This window comes from Lonchura striata, chromosome 15 (genome assembly GCF_050655825.1).
Source record: "Lonchura striata isolate lonStrDom1 chromosome 15, ASM5065582v1, whole genome shotgun sequence".
In the NCBI taxonomy this organism is placed as follows: Eukaryota; Metazoa; Chordata; class Aves; order Passeriformes; family Estrildidae; genus Lonchura; species Lonchura striata.
The window spans coordinates 16,062,591-16,087,884 of NC_140717.1; the positions used below are offsets into that span (position 1 = coordinate 16,062,591).

The 25,294-nt window shown below is 45.1% G+C and overlaps 1 protein-coding gene across 4 annotated transcripts in view; it reads right to left on the reverse strand.

The window, feature by feature from the left end:
* The window catches only part of TMEM132D (transmembrane protein 132D), a 176,261-nt gene that overhangs the window by 84,517 nt on the left and 66,450 nt on the right, over positions 1-25,294 (reverse strand). For 3 of the 4 annotated variants that reach the window (XR_013340940.2, XM_077787272.2, XM_077787271.2), the window contains exon 3: positions 19,625-19,765. The exons of the other annotated variant lie outside the window; for it this stretch is intronic. Coding sequence is in view for 2 of the 3 variants with exons in the window: in XM_077787272.2 (XP_077643398.2) it covers positions 19,625-19,765 (141 nt within the window). In the remaining variant the exon portion in view is untranslated. The remainder of the gene's footprint in view (positions 1-19,624; positions 19,766-25,294) is intronic. 4 annotated transcript variants of the gene reach the window in all.

Sequence of the window (25,294 nt, forward strand, 5' to 3'; positions counted from 1 at the left end):
CAGCTAAGGAGCAGGGAGAACTTTCTTCCCTTTGTTCTGTGCCACCACTGATGAGCAGTAGGGAAAGCAAGCACGGATAAAAAGGAGAAAGAATTCAATCCCACTTGGTCAGAATTTTAATGAAACCAATGATGTGCCTGCCTAACCAGGGACATGGGACTGAGCTTTCCACTCCTCCCCTCAACACCACCCCCACAGCACTCCAGCATCTTTGAGAATCAGATCTCAGTTCAGTTTTTAATTTGAAAAATTCAAACTTGATGCATCCAAAATCCTCTACTCACCCTAGAATATCTTTCTCATGTTTACTGTAAGAGCCCACATTATTCCTATGCTCCAAGGCTGCCCATCCAATGAATTCATTTCCAATAAATGGCTCAAAAAATATAATTGCTGAAATTCAAGCAAGTGTCCAAATCCTTCTGATACCAGTAAGATTTCAGGTGCAACTGAAATGCTCAGGGCCTCAGGAGCAGGGGAAGGGGCAGAACTTGTGCTCCAGGGCAGCTTACAGAGGCAGTTTGCCAAGAAGTGAACTCTGCAGGATAGTCATTATGCAAAACCCACGCTTCTCAAACTCAGGTATGAGGTGTCCCACAATGATCTCTCTTCTTGGCTAACCACCCCAGTCTGGGATGCTCTGAGAAGAGCAATCACTCCTGTTTTTAGCTTTCCCATGGTTTTATCTACTGCCAAAAGTTGGATATTGGTTCCAGAGGCTGAACCCCACCTCTGGTGTGGCAGCAAGAGCAATCAGGAGCAGACTAAGTATGTGCATATTAATGAAGTGCAGCTGAACGAATGGTGCCACTGCTCACTGAAGGGATATGTTTTTCCAGCCAAAGATCCAATAAGCATTTCAAAAAAAATAAAAGAACAAAAACGTCAAAAGCTTGTGAGGCTTTCAGTTTCTTCACAACAAAACAACAGAGGCAGAGAGAACTAAGCTGGGAATTTCATATAAACTCCATTGTTTGAGGCTGGGTTCCTCGAGCTAGAAGAAGGAAATGCCATCTTTCAGCCTTGCTAGATTCTTCCTGGCTGCTCATTTCCTGCAAGACACTAAGGAGGAATCATGACAGATGACTCCTCTGCACTATCCGTTTACCCCAGTTTTACAGCAGAGATCAGAAAATTTATTGGATTTTGCCTGAAAAGGAGACAGCATGTAATATCCCTTGTCTAGGAAGGATAAATAACATGCTGAGTGCAGGGAGAAAAGCACCTTATCTGTTAATTGTAAGGAAAACTGTAAAATCAATAGGAATATAAGAAAGCAGGCACAGCAAGTTTCCAATTCCCCAGGTGTGAGCAGTGAGCGAGGGCCCATTTCCCAGCTGAGTCCCTGCTGGCATTCTGCAGGTCACTGCTGCCTACCCCTGTCCCCCAGTCCCACGTGGCTGCTTCATCTGTGTGATGCCAGCTTCTCCTGCTGCCACCAGAGCATCCCACAGCCCCGGGGTGGATTCCTGCACGGCTGCCAGGCACTGGGGCTGGGTTTGTGCTCAGCTTTCACACAGAGCTGCTCCAGCTTCCAGGCAAGGTGCACTGGGGGCAAGGAATAAAAGAGCAGAGTCTCACCTCTTACCAAACCTTCCTCTTGGCTCCAAGCAGCCGAGGCAGTGACAACTGCACCGCTCCTCTGTCACTCTTGGACACCAAATGAGTGCACAGTAAATTCAAAAGAGAAAAAGACCCACTTTTATTCCAACATCTGGTGCTTATAGAACTCCAAAGGTGACCATGGATTGGAGGATGGAATTCCCACCTCTCCAACCACACTGCTCCAAAGATCAATCCATCATTTCTCTCCACCCACAGAGAAATATGTAAACTATTTTATTTCTACCTGAAACTGTGTGGGAACTCTGACTCTCAAACATGGAAACATTATCCTGAAAGCTAAAGAAGTTTTATGAGAACTTTAACACTTTCAAAAGAACTCTAAAAGAAAACACTTTTTAAAATCAGGGCAACACTCCTCCCTCTCCCTCTGTCCCCAGAGAGCCCCAGGTGCCCAGCAGCTGCCCAGATGTGTTCCCACCCTCCAGGTGAGGAGCTGGGGCTCCAAAAGGTGACTGGGAACAGGTGAGTGGGACATTTCCCAGCAATGCCATCCATGGAGCCCTGCCAGCCCTGGGCAGGGAGCTGCTGGCAGGGAGCCCATGCCCAGTGCCCAGGGGATGGAGATCACAGCCAGCACAAGGTGCTCCACCTCCTCTCCCAAAATGACATTTTACTCATTCGCTGCCGAGCTCCCCAGCCCAGACCAGCAGGAAAATGTGAAGAATTCCCCATCAGGAGCCCTGAGGAGCTGCAGCACACAGGGGGACGTGCCCACTCAAGTGCCCACCTCAGCAGCACACTTCCATTAGACAAAAAGCTCTGATTCTGGGCAGGCAGGAAAAGTGCACAAAGCTCCCAGCGAGAATATGTACACAGCATTAATTCATTAAATGTTGTTTCTCTGACCAAAAAGTGTTCAAATGTTTTCATCTAATGCATCTAATGTAGTTAATGACCTGACAAGGAATTCAGATACTGCCCCAAGAGAAGAGGAAATAGAATGGGCTAAATAAAACATGACTTTAAATGGGGTGGAAATCACAACTTTCTTTACATATGAAAGATGTTTCCTTCACTAGGATTTATCTAAGGGAAGTGGGAAATTGTATAAATTCTAAATTAAGCCCCAGAGGCTATTCACACTGTCCTTTAAATAAAATTAAACACCCACTCAGAGCCTTGGCAGACGAATAAATGTTACAAGTGAACAGAGTGAAGTGTTTTTTAAGAGCTTTGTGTCTGAACTACATAGACAAAAGGGGTTTAGCTGGGTTTTGGGGGAGAGGGACAACATCTTCCTATTCTGAAATCAGAATTTTAAAAAGAACTGAGCGAGCAGGGATTTTCAGCTGTAGTACATTTGAATGTGCCCCACGTGCACCAACACCTCACATTTAGCCTGAGTCAGTGAAACTTGGCTGTGTGGGGGGAGCCACCCCAGGCTGGGCTCACACATTCCCCAGGTGCACGCCAGAAGCAATTTCCATTTCCAGGCTGGGCTAAGCTCAGAAATCAAAGTGACTGCACTAGCACCAATCCAGGGACATTACGTGTGCCATGCCAGAACTGAACAGCAGGGAAAACATTTCAACTGCTCTGTTTCTTCAGTCATTCTGCAATGTAAAGCTGACTAAAGATAAAACCCAGTTCACTTAACAATACTGCTAATTGTTCTTGTTGAAATGGAAATTTTTTGCATCCACAATAGTCTTCAGAATAAAATATCTTCATTCCTATTAACTGAGAGGTGGCATGAAATAATTCCTTTGACCCAGGTGCCATTATTAAATTAATTACATCTCTAATTTCTATTAGAGAGAATTTGGGAAGAATAAACAGATTCAATATAAATGTACTAACACATCAAAGCTATTAAGAAATAGGTGTAATTTTCCAGCCTCTGAGAAATAAAGAATTACTGTCCAAAGTGCTGCTTGCAAAACCTAGTGCCAAAATTTAAGCCATAATTTGATGTCAGTCTATTACAGGGTGAAAAAAAATACAGAATGGGATCCATGACAGACCAAAATTCTTGTTACTGAATTACTCCTGCAAATGGAGAAACTCAGGGCACCACTTGTTGGTTTGACTCCAGGAACAAAAGAACCAGGCAGGGCAAAGCAGGGACTGAGGTTCCCACAGCAGCACCAGGAGAACAATGCTGCTGAGGAAGCTCACAGCTGCCAAAACCATTTGTCATTTTGGTGGTGCCAGCACCCACAGCATGAAAGGCTGAAATCCTTTCAAGATGAGCACATTTCCTACAACAAAACTCAGCAGCCATGATTTGTAAAAACTCCCATGTCCTTATCTGTAAAAACTCCCATGTTTTGTAAAATCTCCCGTGTCCTCACGCTGCCAGCCACGCTCTCATCTGTTTGCCTGCACTCAAGCACTCTCTCCAGGTAACAAGCACCAAGCATTGCTTTTAGCTAATGTTTGCCCTTTGTTTCAGGCCTTTTCCATCTGTTCACTTGTTTACTGACAGACAATTCCAAGGCAGACACTGGTACAGAACTGAATATATTTTTGCATTTCATCTGTGTTTTTCTCCTTTGGGTCTTCCCCAGATTATGTATTTGTTCAGCTCTGATCTAAAGGGAGAAAGAGGTCAAGGCCTTTTAATTTTTCTTTTAATAATGCTCAGTAAGTATTTTAATAAAGAAGTCTGGTTGTGGTTATATCACTGGCAAAACTCCATCCCAAAATATGAGATTCAAGCTCATAATCCTTGATAATAATAATAATAATAATCATAATCCAAGCAATTCCCATTCAGCCCAAAAGCTCCAGCCTCCATCTCCAGCTGCCCCGTGGAATGAGTCTCCAGAGGCAGGGAGGGAGATTTCCTAAGAGCTGAGAGCTGCTCTTCTATTCCTTGTCCCCCCAGCAGCACCAGCAGGGATGGGCTGCACCAACCCTCATCCACCTTCCCCTCCCCGTCCTGCTCCTCTCCCCCTCAGGCTGCTCCATCTAGAGACATCCCTGGCTTTCAGCAGCACATCCATACATGTAAAATCCTTAAATAAACAGGCATCATCCACTATCAGCCACGGGGGACTCGAGAAACCTTCCTCAGCTAAGGCACCAAGCACAGCCAGGTTTGCACTCTGCAAATAGCCAGAGCTGCCAGTTCTGCTTTTTAAACTGCTTTCCCCATGGAAATTGTCCTACAGAGGCAAATTGTCTGTCCCTTCACCTGCCAGTCCCATCCTGAACGGATATTTAAGACGCAAACCATCAAACAGTGATTTTCCAATCACAGCTCACAAACCCTGGCTTCTGGATGTCAGCAAAGCTATTTCTATGCCCACCTGGGAAGAAAAGTTGCAAAATGCATTTCATTTTGTTGCTGTGCATTTCAGCAGTGAGGAGATTCTGCCCAGCAATGCTTTCCTGCTCTCCAAGTGCCTGAGGAACAGTTCTGAACCAAATTTACCAACAGAGGCTTGTTGGCTCCTTTTGCTGAGTACTTCTCATGTGGTTTTCTTGCTCTTTCCTCTCCACAGCAAGCTCAGGAAAGCTTTTCTTCTATTTTCTTTTTTCTTTTTTTTTTTTTTGCTTCTTTGACAGCCAGACATCTTAATCACATGGAATGTCTCCATTTCTCCCGGGTCTTCTTTCATTTACTTTTTATGATCCTCTAAAAGAATTTGAATGCTAACTTGTAAAACAAGGATTCCTTGTTGCCAGGATGGGTATTTTATTTCCTGGCTCGTGCACTCTGGTAGGAATCTGACAAAGGCACAGACAGCACACATCCAGATCTATTCCAGTAACCCACTAAAAATACTACAGGAAAGCTGCTTTAAAAATCACATTTTCAAAACATTTTCCAAAGCATTTGTGCAAAATTCCTTATCATCCAACTGGGCATGTTGACACCCACCAGCATTTTAACCAGAACAACTTTTGATCTCTGCCTTTCAACCTAAAATTGAAAATATTTTATACTCCCACCTCTTCCAGCACGCTCAGTCTCCATGGAGACTACAGGACCACGACTTTTTTTTTAAATTAACACCATGGCCATATGTCACTTGAGTGCAAATGCAGTGAAATTTTCATGGGCTTTCCACTCCATTTCAGTGGGATTATAGGGCAGTGAGCCTTGAACAGGGAGAGGTCCATGGAGGGCCTCCTGGCAAGATTGTAAAAGCAAAGGTTCCCACCTCAGGAGAAGATCCAGTGGGACCCAGCACTTCAGTAAGGACAGGACTTGCCACAGAACGATGCCCACCCTGTCTCTAGATTTGTTTTTATGAGCCTCCTATCCAAAATTTTCAAAAGCTTTTCTAGCCACTAAGCACGCAGTGTTCAATGTCATCCCCCAGTGGCAGGGATGATGACATTCTGGTGTCCCCACTCTTCATGTGACATCCCAAACCATCATGCCCTGTGGGAGGGCACCCCAAGGTGCTGCTGCAGCCGTGGATTCTGGGGTGCTGTGCCCTCTCCTCCTCCTGCAGCTGCCCCTGCCCTGGCACTGAGCCCTGCTGGGGAGCAGCACAGCATCTGGCACTGCTGTTTTCTGGCACTCTGGTGCCCAAAGCAGCTCCCTGCAGGACACAGCAGGCAGGCAGGGAGGGAGGGAAGGAAGGTGCTCCCCCCTCAGCTGGCACAGCCCTTCACTCACTGAGGACACGCATGGGACAGGAAAACATCAGGGCTGCTTCAAACCTGCAGCTGGGGATGCAATTCCTGGACAACCCTGCAGCTGGGGATGCAGTTTCTGGACAACCCTGCAGCTGGGGATGCAGTTTCTGGACAACCCTGCAGCTGGGGATGCAGTTTCTGGACAACCCTGCAGCTGGGGATGCAGTTCCTGAACAACCCTGCCGCTGGGGATGCAGTTTCTGGACAACCCTGCAGCTGGGGATGCAGTTTCTGGACAACCCTGCAGCTGGGGATGCAATTCCTGACCTACCTGGGGTCTAACAAAGGTCCAGCTTGTGGGCACTGCACAACCTGCACCATGCACAAGTCTGAAGTCACCTGTGCTATAAATACAGCAACACTTCTTACGATAAATGCATAGAGACAATGAAGAGGCCTCAGGCAATAGCCCTTTCTGCAGTATTACACAACAATTCTATTCAGCACACTGAGGCAGACTGCATTCCCGTGCAGCAGAGTGGGACCCTGCAGTCCCTCGGTGCCCTCCAGAGCCAGCAGCCCACTGCTCTCCTTTGCACTCCTCCCTCCATTCAACACAAGCACAGAAACCTGCAGGAGTGCAAGCACACAGCCTTGGCTCGCTACTTCTGTGGAAGGAACCAAGGAAGTCTGGAATTTAAATCACAGTTTCCTGTGAGGGAGAGACCCCCCAGCACTAAAATATGTTCCTCCTCTGTGCCCTTCTTAAGAGAGTAATTGGGGCTGTACTTCCAGGGGCTTGCAGGGAAGCAGAGAGGGAAAACTATCGACTGTGTGATTTGGGAGAGGGATGAGGGGACGGTGCTGTGCTTTGTACACTGGATGGGAGTCAGCCCAGGATCTATACAGCAGCAGCAACAGGCCTGATCAATCTTTATTCCTACACAATCAAGCAAAGCTGCATCTTCAGGTCCCTTTCCTGACAGCTCATAAAATGATGGATCGATCACAATGCCCAAATTTGTAGTTTTGACAATAAAAGCAATTTGTTTGGGGAGGGAAATAGCCATATGAGGTGAATGCACGTGGTTTATTAACTTCAAAAAAAAGAATTCTTCTGAACAATAATATGAAAGGTTAGACAGAACTTTTTAACCTTGAAGATTTTCTGGCAGTTATTTAAACATGGAAGAGGCTCCATGAGGCTGCAGCAAGAAAAAGCCACTTTCCTACAGAACTCTGTCTCAGGCTTGATTGGCTCTTGTGTCCAAGAAACTAAAATCTCTTACTTCAGATTTTTCCATAATTGCCTATTGATAAGAATTCAGCTGCCTGGAGACTCTCTATTATGTTTTTCCTCTGCTCTGTGTATTTTCATGACACAGATAAGAAATACCCATCTCTGAGTCAGCTTTGCTGCTGTCAAATCTAAGGTACATATGCACAGGCAGCATGAGACTCATCTGCCACAAAACCTGGCTAAAATCCCCTTTATTCTCCAAAGGAAAAACCCCAATGAAATTAATAAAAAATAGACCTAGCTGTAGTTCCGTGCTTTATTTCCTTCATTAAAAAAGACAAATGTGTTCTGGAGTTAGCACATGTGTAGTGGTGCTGGCTGTATTTATGACAGAAATAAGCATAAGTTCTCTCCTTTGAAATAAAACATCCTACACCTATTATTAGCGAGAGATCTGCACAACACACCACAGCACTTGAATATATCCACTTGCCTCTTGACACCTCTCTGAAATAGGAGGAATATTATGATGTTAAAAATAGAAAGCATGAATATTGTTGACGTATAAACAAAAAAGAAAGCAATATCCACAGAGTGCAGAAACAATATGTAAATTAACAGCTAATGGAAAAAAAATCTCATATGGTAGGAGAAAAAAGCCTGAGAAATTGCCTTGACATCTTTATGCACGTTCTCTGAGATGTGGCTCACACTGCACAAATATTAGGTGAATTTAATCTACAATATATTGAAATTGCAATTGCCTAATATCACATACATCTATGTAACTTAATTTGAATTATTAATCATGGAAATCATTCTTAAGGCCTGATATGCTGCTGCACAAATTTCTTTCATATTTCTACCCAGGCCTTTGCGGGGGGAGCACTAAAAGCTGTGTGCACTTTTTTGCAAGTACATCACATTTTTTCCTTGAAAGCTTCTGGAGTTTTCCAGATCCTTGAGCCTCTCCAGGCTCAAGTTTTGCAGAAGACAGTGGGGATTGAAGCTGTTTGTGGTGAGTCCCTTCTCGTCTGCTTAACTGCTGGCAGAGCAGCCTTTGCAAGGAAACTCACTTCACTCTAACAGAAGACACAGATTCGTGCACCCCTACAACAGTATTAAATCCTCCCAAGTACTATCTGTAGAAAAATCAAATGCATTCAAATTGTTGCCTTATTTCCTTTTTTCTCCTAGGTCTGTAGTACATGAAAGACCTCCCTCTGCATTTCTCTTCTCCTGTAGCTCCTTTCTCTAAAGCACAGCACCTTTCAGCAGAACACCTGGCTCTGTTAACTTTAATGTCTTCGCTTTGTGACAATTAAGGAAGAGATATTCAGCAGAATAAATTGACACACCAGACTGTTTGAAGTGTCCTTTAATCTTCTGAATTATTTTAAAAGTTCAGCTAGTTCTGTCACTTAGAGATCAGGCTAAAGCAACTCCCTGCTGCCCCTCCTCCTTTCCTTGTCGAATGGCTGTGCCAGCCTGGAGGGATGTTGTCTGTCTTGGATGCAGGCACTGCCCTGGAGAGTAAAGCTCCAGAGCAGCTCAGTACTGCTCGTTCCACTGCTCATTCCAGAGGCCATGGAGAGCTGCTTCTTCCCTGCCTTAACAGACAAATTGACTTTCTAATTTTAGAACAGGAGACTTCTGCACAGGCACAGACCAAAAAGGCTTCTTTTCTGATGGATCTAAATACAGATTTATGCTCTGAAAAGCCACAGCACCTGAGGGATGCAAGCTTGCCAGGAAAATGGTATTTAGGAATGTGCCCCACAGCCAGATGTGTAAACAGCAATGCTGATATTGCTTGCTCCTGGGGATGTGCCAGTTTAAAGCAGCCCTGGTTACCGACATTACAACCTTGAAACGAGGCTGGGGCACGAATAAAGAGCTGTCATTTACCCCTTCCTGTGTTTGCATTGCATCTCCATAAATATACATCCTGCTTTTCCTTCTAGGCTACATCTAAATATTTGTTTCCTCTGCTCTGCCCCTGGCAGAACTCTTCCTTTTCCACTAAAAGTTAGAAAGTTCCATTTACTACATCTTTTTTCGTAATGGAAAATCAAATATTCAGTCTCTGAAGGGAAAGGGGGATGAGAGCATCATCCTCACCCAGCTGGCCAGCAGTTCTCCTTTTACCTGCCTGCTAATTGTGCATTTCCATACACTTAAACTCTGAGTTTCTGGGTTTCTGATGGAAGCACCTCAGTGATCATTAGCAGTTCATCAGGACTTGTGGGTGTGTTTACAAGTCCTGATTATAACTGAAGAGTAAAATCTTTATTTGTGGTTTATCCCAGAAGCAGAAGAAGCATCTCTTTTCACAAACAAGCTTAATCCCTTAAACCACTGAACAAGAGATATTTTCCTAGAGAATTACATAAGAATGATGAGAGTGCCAAAACCACAAACCTGAAGTAAAGAGCAAAAATACAGCTTTTACAAAACAACTGCTGATTCCCAGCATCTCAGAGATTTGATCAGAAGGCAGCATTTCTAAAACTGTCATTTATCCCAAAACTCTGGAGACAGCTAAATTCTTGATCCTTTGCTGCTGAGAGCCACTGCAAACAAGATTTATTTTCATGTCCTTTATGAGAACAAAGTCTTGATTTTTGAACAAATAGTAATTTTTCATCAAGACATTGTAATTCTCTTTGAGATTCTTAAGGACTAAGTCAGAGATTTATCCTACTCAAATATAGAAAACAAATGCAGAATAAGCCCACAACCCCCCTCTCTTCCTCAGCTTTCTTGGTATTGAATGTGCATAAAATCAAACCCAATTCAGTCTGTCAGATCCTAAAAAGAATTGCAATATAGACAACAGGTATGCACTGAATGTGTAAATGCATCTCTAACACAGAACAGATTTTGGCGAGATCATGGGAATATAACATGTGGATTTGAAAGCTACAAAAATAATTAAGACAATTCAAAATTATTTGTTGCATCATCCTCCATTCAGTAATTGACAACTTGGCAAAAAAAGCTGTAAAATGAAGATATAAATTTCCATGTCAAAGTTGTATCTAGCTTTGGGGAAAACCAAGTTAAATTGTAGCCATTTTGCCAGCAGAATTTAGGAGAACAGCCTTGTCTGTTTATATTAAAAGACGTTTAGAATTGGAAATCAACATTCAAAAATAGAGGAACCTTATGAAGTTTCTTATGCTTCCAAGCAAAGACTCAGAGACTGGCAAGGGACAGAGTTTGGGTAAATTTTGGGTTTGGCATCCAAAAGGCAAACCAGAACTTTGTTTTCCCTATGAAAATCTACCCAGACTGTCCCAAAGTGTGGTCTCGGGCCAGAGAGAGGCGTTATTTTGAAACACGCGCCACAGCCGGGTTGTCAGAGCTGTGTGCCAGACCCCTCCGTGCCCGCGGTGCTGAGGAACAAGTCCCGGGAGCTCCTGGCAGATGCTCCCTGTGAGTTTGCTCAGGGATTCACCCCAGCACCCCTGACTCCTGCAGCTCCCAAAAGCTCCCGAGCTGTCCGTGCTGGCACGTGCACCATGCACGAAGCACAGCCCATGTCCTCTGCACACATTCTATTTGTTCCTCCTGTGCTCAGGTTTCACAGTCATCTTTTGTTCTCCTCCAGGCCTCTTGTTTTCCCTGCCTTCACTACTTCACACAAAGACCTGCAAGTATCTGTAAGAAAATTAATTGCTTCAACAATTAACAGGAAAATGCATCTCAGAGGAAACACTTCATAATCGATCTGTTTCCAGGTACAATATTTGCCACTCAGGAATAGATTAATTGGATTGGAAATTATTCAAGCTAATTATTTTCTCTCTAGCAGGAGATTAAATGGAAGAGTCTAATAATAAACTGAAAATGAAGAAGTTCCGCTCAGCACTTCAGGAGCTCACAGTGAAAGTTCCAGTCCCAATTTCAAGGATTCTGCTCATCCTGAGACCAAGGACTTGCTGAAGGAGTCTGTTGCTCTGGGTCACCAGTAAGACTTTGAGAAAAGACAGTATCTTGTCAACACTGAGGGGATTTTCAAGTATTTCAGCTGAAGCTGAGAAAAAGGCAGACAGGCATTCCTGCAACATGCAGGGAAAATTCATCTCAAGAATCACTGGAGATAGCAGCCATGCATTCAGCTAATTGCACATGTGAATATTAGCTCCAGGTAAGCCCTGGCAGTAGAATAACAGCACATTTGCAGAAGTGCAGCCATCCCTGGCCCTGGCAGAGAGCCCCAGCACAGCCTGTCCCAGCCCAGGACCTGCCCTGGAGACAGAGACAGCAGCACTGCACCCCGTGCCAGGCCACATCCCCACGGGCTGGCACTTCACAGGGCGAGGGAGGGCAGAACTCACCAGGGCAGAGAGACCCTTGAGATCACCAGGCCCAACCCACGACCCAAGAGCAGCTCAGCAACCAAACCACAGCACTGAGTGCCAGGGCCAGGGATCCCCCCTCCCTGCACACAACCCCAGTGCCCATCACTCTTCCATCACTGAGCTTTCTCCTGATGTCTATCCAAGGGCCAGCCGAGGCCACTCTCCCATCACAGGCAGAGCAGCAGAGCCAGCAAATGCTCCCATTTCCAAGTACACCTAATCCAAAGCCCTGTTTGTACTTCTGCCACGGAGAACTCTGGGGGCTCCTGAGTAACAAAGGGAACACACGCTGCAGGAACTCCTGCACTTTTCCAAAGAATCGTGCACCAAGCCACTCGTCCCTTCCCAGCCACTGACTGCCACGGATGGTGCAGCTGAATCCCACTCCTACACACCCTAAACCACGTCTGTGTAACTTATGTAACGTTTTCTCCGTGCATTCCTCCGCTCCCATTCGGTGTCCAACTGCTGTACCCAGAGCAGGATTCCTCATTCACACAGCCAGCACGATTCCCAGCCTCTGGCAGAGATGCAGAGTGTTCTGCTCATGGCAGCAGCTCCAGACAGCAGCTCAGGGTTAAACTCCAGAGCTGGAAAACACTGCCCAGGCTGGAGCGTGCTGGTGGAGGTGCAGGCTCATTCCAGGCTCCAGGAATGAGGCTCAGCACGCTCTCCTTGCATGGAGCCCAGGAAATCCAGGGAACTCACACAGCTCTGCATGGAATCCCACAGCCCAGACTCCTTCCTGTGCCTGGTTTTTACACACAGTCTGTGCCAGACTCAGTGACACCCACGAAGACAAGGCATCCTCAACACCCGGGTGCTTTTACTGCCAACAGAACCTTCAAAAGGAGATCTAAAACACATGAGCAATTGCAGAGAACTGAGCCATTGATTATCTGCACAGTAAGATGATATATCTGCACACAAAATAATGCAAATTCCCAGCGAGCCCAGCCTTGGTCTAGCAGTTGGAATTTGTTTAGGATTGGTTTTGTGATTTAGAAGGATGCAGGCTGTGTCACACAATTCCCTGAACCTTTGTCGTGTGTTGATTTAGATGTTTTTTTTTCATCCAAAACAGATCGGTTTTTTTTATCCAAAACATGGGAATTCCCATGTCTGAAGAGAAACAGGTGTATTTTTAGCCTCAGCTCATATTTTAAGTCATCCACTCAACTTTCCAACTCCCTCAGTAATTAGTATTACTTCTTACAAGACTTCCTCCAAGGGGGGAAAAAGAATCAACAGCAGCATTAGAGACATTTTCACAAGACACACTTTTGCATTTAATATTAGATTTTTAATAGACAGGAGATTACTCACTTGCTGTCTCTTTTGTAATAGAAAGCAAACTGGTTTTGTCCGACTGGAATTATTATTTTGAGCCTCTGGGCTACCAAAGGTTTAAGAACTACAGTGCTAAGTACCACAAACACAGAGCAAGCATAACAATGATGAATCCTGAAGGTTCTTAAGGGAAATTATTCTTTCTCAAATTTAAAATTATATTTATTACACTGGGTAATACCAGGGTAAAAGTACAGACACTAAATATGAATGAGGTTACCCAGGGTACTGGAAATATCTTTTAGCTGCTTCAAGAGCAGACAGAAAGAAGGGCCTGTGCTCTACAAGGGAGGTGACAGCAACACCCCAGAACACCTGCACATCACCCAGGAAGAGAGGATGAAATTCCCAGCATATCCATGAATCACCTGCCTTTTCTGTAACTGACTGCTGACAGCAAACTTCTTCACCTTGGATTGTTTCCCCCCAATAAGTCGAGTCCCAGTTCTTCGTGCCAAGAGCTCTCAATGAAGGGGGATTAAGCCCCTAGCATTATTTCTTGTTTGCAGATCAATTACTTGCAGAGCTGCAGTGCTTCCAGAAGAGTTCCTGAGAACTCCTTTCAGCTGCTCATGCTGAACCCTTGCTGCAGAACCTCACTTTATGCACAGTGCTGCTTGGGTAGCTAAGTGAGAACAAGCCTGGTTACCAGCACGTCACAGACACCCTTGTGTCTCCAGAACCTCTTGAAATGCCAAAAACAAAACCCTGAGTGCTCCCATGAGAGCATCAGGAAATGGTCTCTCGTTATGGAGCACAGGGATCATCAGAACTGCTCCCAGCACCCCTCAGGCTCTTGCACAGCCCCACCTCTGAGCCACCACAGAACTGCTGTGAAGCCAGCAGACCTTTCCTTGTCCTCCTCGCTGAGTTCATGAACAAGGGAATATTGACAGCCTGCTCCATGTTCCATTTTTGTACCATTTGGGAACCCCATACATGAAGTACATATGGATCCCTGCCTTCCATGGCTATTTTCATACATGAAGTAAAACCCAGTAAGATTTCATTCCAAAATACAGAATAATTGGTTATCATTTCATCTCTTTCCTTTTGATTTGATCCCAGATGATAACCACAAACATTTTTTTCTAGTGTATTAGCATTGAGTAGAATGATTTCAAGAAAGATTCTGCATTTCTTGCTAAATAAAACAGTTTTCTTTTTTAAAAAAATGGGAAAAGTGGGTCAGCGTGTAAAATAATAATGCACTGGGGCCTGGTTCAGACAAATTTATTTTGCCTTAACATCTCAAGGGGCTCTCTCTCTCAGGGCACATTTAAGCTTTCAAATGAGAAATAGAGGTTTGTGACTAATTGCCTTCAAAGAGAGGAATGTAAACATGACTTCTGAGATGTTCAGTGCTTTCACATGATCACAACAGACAAACTCCTGGAAGCCTGGAGGTTTCTAATAACACAGACAGAAAAACCCAAAGTGCACGCAGCATGAAACTCCAGCAGTACCCAGGGTAAATAGGATTACAGCTGATCATTACCCACATGTCTCAGAAGCAGGAATGGAACTCAACTCTGCTGTTTGACAATTAAATGAACATATTCTACCTGCCCAACAACAAATATCCTAATGTATTACATCAGCACCGACAATGCTGAGTGAACAGACAATTTCTAGGGCTGAATAATTATTCTCAGAAAGTAAATTTGGAACCACATAGAAGTGTCACCTTTCTCCCTTCCCTCCTGTTTCCCTCAGTAATAAAATCAGGATTATAACATGAATAGGGGAAATCTTTTTTTGCTCAGGATTCACATAAACAAATAATGGATCAGGTTGCCACTAAAATCCCCAAATATCCGGTCTAGCCCAGCCCTTCACCCACTGGGCCTGTCCAGCTCTGAAAACATCACTCTTGAGTACATTCCATTCTGAAAGTCTGATTTCTGCAATCTCTTTCTTGCTTTTATTTCATTGTGACAAAGTGAAGTTCATGTGATTCCCACAGGATGTGATATGACAAAATACAAGGGGATTTTATTTTTTTTTTACATCACATGTCCTTTTCTCTATTTTAGAGCAGAAATTTCTCTTTCCAAGCAGCAATACATTTCTAGGTGACAAAGTCATGAGAGCACATAGGAGCAAGGGAAAAATTAATGGTGATCTAAAACATTAAACTACTTTTATGAAGCATTTTGATGAACACCAGCAAGAGACAGAGTGTAATTATTGTGGCCATTAGGCTGTTATTTATGTTAAAATTGTTGCTCTTGTTGGCTTCAGGAGTGTTTTAGGACTACAGCACTCTTGGGAGTCCATCAAATGTACTGGCACGTGCAACAAGAGTGAGGCAATAGCTCACTGCATTTACAACATGAAAATATTTAATAACTGCATGGGAAAAAGAGAGAAGCACGGCACTAAGGGCAATGGCATAAATGCAATAGAAAGAAAACATTGTGTAGAAAATCAAAGGCAATGTTGGCACACATTTTCCTGTCCCCTGTTGTTATTTAATATTAAGTTAATTTCTCCAGCTGTAAAAGTGTTAAGAAAATTAGGCACTGAAATACAGTACCATGAACAAATGAGACCTGCAGGAATAAATGAAGGATATAGCCTAGAAAATCCTGTTACTGTCTCTCACTGCGCTCACATTCTCACAAACTGATTTAGTCACTTGTAGTTCAAACTGAAAATCAGTTTCTCTGACAGCAGCATCTGGTTTCAGGCAGCACAAAGCAGCAACTCCTTCAGTGCTACAGAACGGAGGAGGAGAAGTATCCAAACAAATGCTTGTCCTTGATTTCCAGAAAAAGGGAAAGGAAACTGCCGAGCTAATTATCCATTATTATATAACTGAAATACTTCTGGTGATAAGGTGGGAAATGGTCATTAAGGTTCTACTCAGAGATGGCCAAGTTTGTCTGTAATCTTTTGTATTTGCCTGAATCAGTGGCTTCATTCCTGCCACAGGCACAGAGAACAGTAAAATAATGGGGAAAACAAACATTTCTACCCAAAAATATAAACACGAATAGAATATTGTAGGAGGATCATGCCACCCATTACTATCACATCAGAACATCTTGCCTCATGTCTGCACAGCAGCTGTGGGTAGAGGGAAGTGCTGTCAGTTGTGTGGTGCAGATGAGGAAAACCCAATAAATCTCCATCTCCAGCCACCCCAAGGATTTGCCAGGCCCATCCCGCTGGCACAGGGGAGGAGCAGGCAGGGAGCCAGAGCTCCAGTCCTCCTGTTCCCTCTCAGCCATCAGAGGCTCAGCAGATGCCCCACTTCGGGTACAGTGAGGAGCAGCAAAGCCAAGGAGCCCCCAGGAAATGCAGGATCCCAGTCTCCCCCTCCTGCTCCAGGACTCACAAAAACAAACCAGCCAGCTCCCAGTGCAGAAGGAAAGGCTGGCACGGATCAGGACGCAGCTCCCAGACTCAGTCAGTGTTTGAAGGGTTTCCCCAGTCCCATTTCTGGTCTCTGTTTAACCCCACACCCTTTTCTCTTTGCTTGCTTGGTCACCTGCTTTAACAGGAGAGGGGTGGAAGATCGATGCTTCACAGGGAACAGCAGCAGTGCTGGGCAGATGCTGCAAGCACTAAACCCATCTAATCATCTCCTGGGTCAGGATTTAGAGTGTTACCAAATTATTACTGCCTGAGAATGAAATCAGGAAAACTGGGGAGAACTTTCTAATTGCTTCACCATTAATCTGGAACACTGTCGCAAGCCCGTAATAAGCAAGGCACGAGAACTTCAAATCATATTTGACAGATGGGCTTAATTAGTTATTCCCAGACAGAATCATAATATTTGCTGTTAATATTCATCTGAAAACACCCTGCTGGCTGTGATAATATTTATATGTTAATCCTGTTACGATAAGCTGCCGGTGCCAGAACCTCTCCAAACAAAATGACGGATATATTTCAAAGCCCGAGCAGGGAGCACCCTGGCACTCTGCTCTGCTCTGTCACTGGCACAAGTGCCTCCTTAAGCCGTGAAATTACACTTGTCACACCGAGTTAGCTTTATTAACACTATTTTCTGATCCATGTAAAACTATCAGGAACACAAAGGTACTGAATCTGCAGGTAATTAACAGTGCCACCTCTGCATCCATGTGATCAGACCTCTGCCTTTTAGGGGAAATTAAAGAATATGCAAAGAGAGTTTCTGTAATTTATAAATGAACCACGGAGGCCAAAAATTTGGTAAGGGACATCCATACTTAACTGTGACCCAGTGTGCCTATTTGGTGACAACAAACATTTCTGATAAGGATAAAATTATTTCCCAAAAACTGTAGAGCACACTCCACTCTCTTTCCCCATGTAATGCTTGATCTTGCTTCTTAAAATGTAGAGTTAAACACATCCAACTAAATTTAATGAGGAAAACAATACGCTGGGCAATGCACTGCAAATATTTTGCACTTGTTTACAAAGAGGGAGGAAGAAGTTCTCAAAAGTGAGAAAAGCAGAAAGTTTCAGCTGGGAACTCAATGGAGCAAATCAAACCAGGATTTACAGGAGAGGTACACGTACACCTTCTCCTCCCTGGGTTTTCCTTCCAGTAAAATCTGTGTACAACCTCAGATTTCTTTTGATAAACATCCAGCAATGTTTATGCTCAACATGTGCAAGCACACAGAATCCACAACCACTGCATGAAAGATGACATAGTAATTTATTTTTTGTGTACCAGGGGTCATTTTACAGGATTGCCACTGGATGATGAATAGTGAAGGGAAGTTAAGTTGCCAAGATTCAATTTCCCCATGAGGCTGCTTTACATTTTCCTGCTGAGGAAGAGAAATCAGGGAAATGCACTCTATGGGCCCAACAGGATAAAGCGTGATGGAAAACTCATTGCTGAAATAATCTCAGATTTTGATCCAGTGCCCATTTCAGTCAATGAAAATATCATCCTTTCTCCCAGCCCCTCTGAAGGGGGGTTTTAAGGAATCTGACAGGCTGTGCTCCCACCTTGGCATACACACACGTTCCTGCTTTGTCCAATGCTATTCAGTCAAGATATATGACAATATCTGCTTTAGATTAGGAAAATTCAGCATCCTATAGCAAAGGAACTGTGTAGAATCCGAGTTGTTATAAAGAGAAAGTGATTATAAAGTTCTTCCCTTCCTCTTTTTTTTTCATACATGCAGATTGCAAGGAGATGAAACTTCCTAATTATTAGGTTCAGAAGGTATTTACTTAAATACCATAAACCACATAATAAATCCCCAAACCCAATTAGATTTTGTAACATTTCATATGTGAATTGCACACATAATATGAGAAGTTTTCTATCATCAATGCCAGCCACAAAGCAAATGCAGTCAGGTCCTTATAAATATCACTTGACTTGCAGCTCCAGAAGCAATGGACAAGAAGAAATGTATTCATTAAACAAAGAGTTGCGATTAAAAAAGGAACATCCACCTGCCAGATGAAGGCATTTTAAGACAAGTCACTGTTGCAGAATGGGAATGGAAAACAGAAAATCTTATTTCCTTCTGCTGATCAAAAATTCATATAAATCTCACCCTGAACATCATTGTCATACAGTCACAAATCACCAAAACAAAAACCCTACAAAGAGAGGAAAAGGACCCAACTCACCAAGAGAACCCCAAGTAAAATTAATAAATCAAACAAAAAAAATCCACTACAAACAGCCATATTGAAATAGAGATTTTTTGGAGTTCACTTGAGCTAACAAAATGAATGTATCATGAAAGAAACCTCTGCCATGGTACAAAGGGCAGAGGGAAATGCAAATCTTTGGAGCTTCCTGCATAAAAGACAATACCAGGGAAGACCAGGGAATGCAAAGGACCCAGATAAGGAGACCCCTCTGTCTCCAGTCATGTCAAGGCTGACAGACATACTCAGATAAGACCCCAAAGGACCAAAAGCACATGCGCAGAGGGGAAAAGTTCAAAAGCTCAACCCAGAGGAAGACTACAATCTTCAGCCTCAGAAGACCACCAGAGACCCCCACGGGACCACCACAGTGAACCACACGTGCCCAGAGGGGCGTGGACCTGTTTAGCATGAGAGACGAGGACAGGTGGGGCCAGGGGTTGGATATGCATAGAAAAGTTGTGTAATGTATTGCATATGGAACACCTTTGGGAATAAAGACGTGGGACAGACAGCAGCTCGAGTCACAAGATTTTGGAGAGCGATCTCGCTTGTGCCGGGTGCTGACATACACACCCACTTCAGAACTACATTGAGTTGTGGAGTCTATTTATTTACTCCGCTTATCGCTTCATTAAGAAGGTAATTAATTTGAAAAAAATTAAACCGGCCACAATCAAACTCGAAGATACGAAACAAGTTCTTCTAAATAATTTGTGCCAACAGAATTTCCTGTCAGCTTTCCCTTCCTTTGAGCACTAGGACTGAGTAACATCTGTGTGGTGGGTTGAGCAGCGAGTACAGAACAGCCATGGCTTTTCCAAAGCAATTCCTCCTGCGCCGTGGGAAATGCACTGAAATCAGAGGGGGCAGGACCCACCTGTGGGGAGCAGCGGGTCTCCGCTGGCACAGCACGGCGGGCGCGTGCTTCCCGGCGCCGTCCACGCGCTCCCTCACGTCCCACAGCCACGGGCTGCTGCCCCTCACGCCGGAAACCTTCACCCCCCGCTTCACCTTGGCCCTGCGGAAACAAGAAGGCGTTTCACAGTCACACAGCGAATCCCAGCTCTGTTCCCCATCCCACCACCGTGTTCTCGTTCTGCCCCACCGGAACGGCACCGCTCGCAGGAGTCCAACAGCAGGACAGGGAAGGGAGATGAGGGAATCAACTGGGGCTTTTGTGTTCTGAAGGAATTCTATCAAGACAGGAATCTGATTGAACTGAGGGTAATTACAGCTTTATTCCTGGCTAGATGGAAGGGTAGGTGTGCTCTGGAGCAGGCTCCTCGCTCCTGCTCTTCCCTGAGCATGCTAAGGCTCTCTCCTGGCTGCAAGATGCTGCATTGGGGCAGCAAATACCAGTTTTGGTGTGAAAAGGAGGGAGTTGGGTGCTGGAGTAAAGAGCCATTGCCAGGCCTCATCACAAACAGAACCTACCCTTTCTCTCCTCCCTCTCTGGATTACTCTAAGATCACAATCCTTATCTTCGCTCTATTTTCATCATCTTTTTGAGTCCACAACATTTTAATACTGTTGGGGTTTAATTGTCCTGTCAGCTCTGAACTTAAAACCACTTATTTTTAAAAATTCTTATTTTTGCTAAAGCAACTGATTTCTCTGGAGCTCTGTTTCCATGTATGAGAGATTAAACATTAGGAAAAGCCACATGGCAAAGTGGACTGGCTCCTGTTTGAGAGGTACTTTCTAGTTCTCATGTGCTTGCATAATACCTTTGGGGTTGCATGTTAAAAGAACAACCAGAATAATAACTAGAAGTTATTAACCACAAGTGGAGAAGAGGGACTTTATATGGAGAGAGATGCACTTTCAAATATCTGTTTTAATTCCTCTCATCAGGTGTGGCATTCTTTAATTTTGTCTCTCTCTTTTCCAAAATTTGTACCTCAGGGCACTACTGAATTACCCCACAGGTATAAACACAATGTTGGCCAAATTTCTGAGCTAGGAGTCCCTGGTGCTGTTAACTTCTGGTTCCTGAATGTGTTTGTAAGAAGTCCATTGGGGTAAAGCCTCATCTGTGAGGTGTCAGGAAATGACAGTTTAATTATATTTGTTTAAAATCTCATGCACAAAACGCACTCAGTGCCATGGCAAGTTCTCAGTTCTGGGCAGAAACCCCAAAAGGTGCGTGAGGTTTTTGTCTGAGCAGCTGCTGCCACGCAGAGAAGCAAACAGCAGCAAAACAGCACTGTCAGCTCTGCCCCCGCATGAAATTGCTCAGGAAATCTTTGAAGGACAAGATCCACACAGATGTTTTCAGAATAAAAAGCCAAAGGATTCCTTTAACTATTCTGAACAAAAGATTAAATCTCTTTCTTCCAGCACTAACTCAATACCAGTGGCTGCAATTTCCTTAGCACACCTGGAAGAATAAATACATGGAGGCTGCCAATTTTTGTGCCATTTCTCCTATGCTAATTTGACAAAAACTAATTTTAAGCAGGTGCATCACTGCTGCTAGAGCAGACATCCCTCAGGACAAGAGATCAGTGGTCAAAGGAGAGTGGAAATTAAACTCCACTGCTGCTGTCTCAGAGGGAGGTGTGAAGAGGCCACACAGTGTGGGTGAAGCATTCCTCAGCATGTCTCCAGCCATTCCCAGGGACTGGCACCTGGTGCTGCCTTCCTGCAGCACTGCTGCCATCCCTTCCCTTTGGCCAGAGAGAGGAGGGAAGGAAGGCCATAAACATTTCAGTCGTGGCTGGTTTGGGGCTGTTTCTTTTCAAACATCCAGCTAAGCACCTTGCTGGCTGTTATTTACCTCTGGATCATTGCCCACATCAGTTACCCGTGCTCCTGAGCAGCTCGCCCCTTGCACCAAATCCATCACAGCAAACAAAGCCCTCGGGAGTCCACAGCCCTGCAAACTCGTCAGTGCTGACAGGGTACAAATCAAGGCAAGGGAGAAGCAGAGAAAAACCACAGAAGGAACTCCCAGAATCAATACATCACAAGTGAAAGCAAGGAAATGCATGACCTAAGTGCATAAAGACAGCGATTCCCAATTCCATCCCAGGACCCACTAAACGCTGAGTTTACTCTGGTGATGGAAGAGGCTGCAGCTGCAATTAAAACACAGGCAGCACTGTCTCATTTATCACAGCTCTGCATTAGCACCTCCAGTCCCTGCAGACTGCAACAGGTAGTGCCCAGCTTTCAGCCCGTGTCACTCCTGAGCATGGGCACCCTGCACAGGCTGGCACAGACACCCTGCACAGGATGGGCACAGACACCCTGCACAGGATGGCACAGACACCCTGCACAGGATGGGATGGGCACAGACACCCTGCTCATCCAGGATGGGCATGGACATCCTACACAGGATGGGCACAGACACCCTGCCCGGGCTGGGATGGGCACAGACACCCTGCTCATCCAGGATGGGCACAGACACCCTGCACAGGATGGGCACAGACACCCTGCCCGGGCTGGGATGGGCACGGACACCCTGCTCAGCCAGGATGGGCACAGACACCCTGTACAGGATGGGATGGGCACAGACACCCTGCCCGGGCTGGGATGGGCACAGACACCCTGCCCAGGCTGGCACGGACACCCTGCCCAGGCTGGGCTCCTCTACCCATCTCCCTGTGACCGTGCCCTGCACAAGTCTCACCCCCCTCCCCAACAGCACAAACAAACAGCAATCCAGCCCTAAACAGCTCCAAATAAAGATGCTTCACACCCGTGACATTGAAGTTAGCTTTTCATTACTGTAAGTGCTCGGGGCAAAGATCTGTGGGAACCTTTCATGGTCCTTCTGAGAAAGAGAGCTACTTTCAACATCAAAGGAGAAAAAGAAAAGGGAGCCTGTTAACACCCTGCTACCGCTGGTTGTCATCTTGTCACCATGGCATGAGAAGGTGGCAGATAACTTGTGTGCAGAGGGGACATTGCTGAGAGCTCCTAGGCACCTTCCAGACATCACAGTGGCCTCTGAGAATGCCTTGTCACTGCATCTCCCCGAAGCATTTCAGAAATAACCAGAAGGGGCTTCTATTTCTGATTATCTTCCGTGTTTCTTCCTGCCCAGAGGCTGACCTCAACCCAGCCATGCAGGGAGAGCAGAGCAGTGCAGGATGGCAGCCTCCCCTCTGCAATCTCCACCTCCTTCGGGCAGCAGGGCTGGGAGCAGGAGGGTGGGAGAGGCTGTCCCCCACCACCCACCTGAAACCAAGGCCAAGCCAAATGTGAGCAGAAACGGACCCGACCACAGCTTCTCATGGCACGGAACAAAGGAATCGGGTCGATTTTTACCCACTGAAAGTCACACACACTGATGTAAGTCAGCAGCACAAAGCCCTGCAGGTATTCCCAGCCCACGCCTCTCATTGCCCAGAGCCCATTTTTGCTGAGGACAATGCCATGGGCTGCTCCTCACACAGGCTCCTTCCAGTGCCATCCCCTCTAGATCCCAGAACAAATTGCTGCTCCTGGAGCTGGAAAAACATCTGTTCTGTGCTCCCAAGCCTGGAAGGGGCTGGAGAACAATCCCAGCCACCTCCAGACACCAAGCAGGAACTGGCAGACCTCCTCAGGGTCTTCCTGAAGACCAGAGTTAAATGTCGTGCTTGAAATCAGGTAGTGTGAGGCCAGATGCTGCCATGGGATCTAAAACCAGACAGCAGCTGTGGCATGACTGAGCTGTGGATGCACTCACAGAGCTCCCTGGGAGCTGTCTCTTGCTGGCAAGTAAGTGCACAATGATCCTGTTAACACTGTGCTACATTAAATGCAGACATCTCTGCAGGATCTCAGGTCAGGCTGGAGCTGTATGTTGTTTAAACGAGGCCGTTTTGCTACCAGAAAACTTCGCTCTGACATTTACATCCTGATGTTTCACTGCCTGCACACAACCTCCTCCCTTCCCTGAGGCCTCTGTGCTGGAAGAATCATATTCAAATGCACAAAAATATCACTAAACAATGGAAAACAGCAACAAATGTCCTGGCTTCCCTTCAGGACAGAATTTCTTTTGGATTCCCAGAATTGAAGGCAATATGGGCTAGCAGGTTTGCGAATGCCAGGGAAGCTGGTAAACTCACAAACAGCACTGGAATGGGAATGAGGAATGTTAGAGAGCTCACCAGACTTGCCAACAGTGAGAGGGTGAAGCAGGAGGCCAAGATTCACCAAACCCAGAGGGAATCCAGTGCACAGCCAGCCCTTTGTCTTTCCAGTCTCCCTGAAAAACCATCCTTGGGCCAAAATCTATTCCCATTTGAGAAGGTCTCAGTAGATGAGACCAAATTAACCATTCCACAGCACGAGGAGGGCTGGCTGGAATTTGTGTTCCCAGCATTTCCATTTCCACTTTTATGTACAGCATTGGGGTGATGCTAAATTTATGCACCTTGAGGTCATATTCTTCTTTTGCCTCCCTCTGCAGTTTCATTGCTTTTTATGGCTGAAGCTAATATAGGACAGAATTTGAGCCTGAAAGAGGCTCTTTGAGCATCAGTCAAAAATAAAACGTGTCTGTCATTGAGAAAACAGGCACAACTCAGCCCATCTTTGTCAGACTTTAGGCATATTTGCTGTGAGCACAAGAAAACCAAGCATGCAAAGGCTTTCTGGATCTGTATCTACCACAAACCCCTGAAGAAATTTAGACCATTAAACCCAAAAGTTATTTCCCCATCAGGAACAAACCTTTAAAGCTGAAACCCTTTCAATGGAAGAAGCTGTATTTGAAAAGGGCCCGTTTAAACCAACTGTTCTGGAAGTGGCTGAAGTGAATTGCACCTTTCTCACTTCAGCAGGAAGAGCAGATCACAAAAACAGGTCATGTAGTGAGACACTTCCTACCAACCATCTGAATGCCTGGCTTTAATTGCATTATTCATTTTGGCATGGCTTATGAAAGGTGGGATTTGGATGCCATGATCTGAGCTGCAGAGCTGGCTTCTGCAAGGCTGGTCTTGGTTCTGCTCTCCCCGTTGAATTCCTGATGTACAAAGCAGAGCTGGCAGTTGTTTTCAGAGCAGATACCTCCAAGTTTCTTCAGACTGCACTAATAGTTGCACTGATTGAAAATCCACAGCAGAAGAGAATGGGGAGTCCCTGAGATGCTGATGGAGTTGGAATAATTTATGGAGAGCGGTCTAGCACAACAGAAGCCATTTAAAGCTCCATGATATACCCACAAACTCTTATTAAGGTCTGTGGTTTCCAGCCCTGTGAGACAGAAACCAGTTATCATTATGCACCACCATGAAAGCAGATTAAAATTAAATCAATCTGTTTATCTATGGGTTTGCAATGCAGCTTTTCCAAAGCATAACACATTCTCCACCTAATTAACATTTCGGGAGGCAAACCCATTCCACACAGCACCAAGCCAGCGCCATTCAAACGGAGACATTGCAAAAAACATAGCCCAGGTGGATTTATAATGAAATTTAATTAGTGAAAGGGCACAAGACCTATTTAGGCTTCAGAAGCGGAATTGTGCATACCAGGAATTAAATAAAATAGATTTGTCTGTAATGTGTATCTCATGGGCTGCCAAAAATTGCCTGCTGTGGTT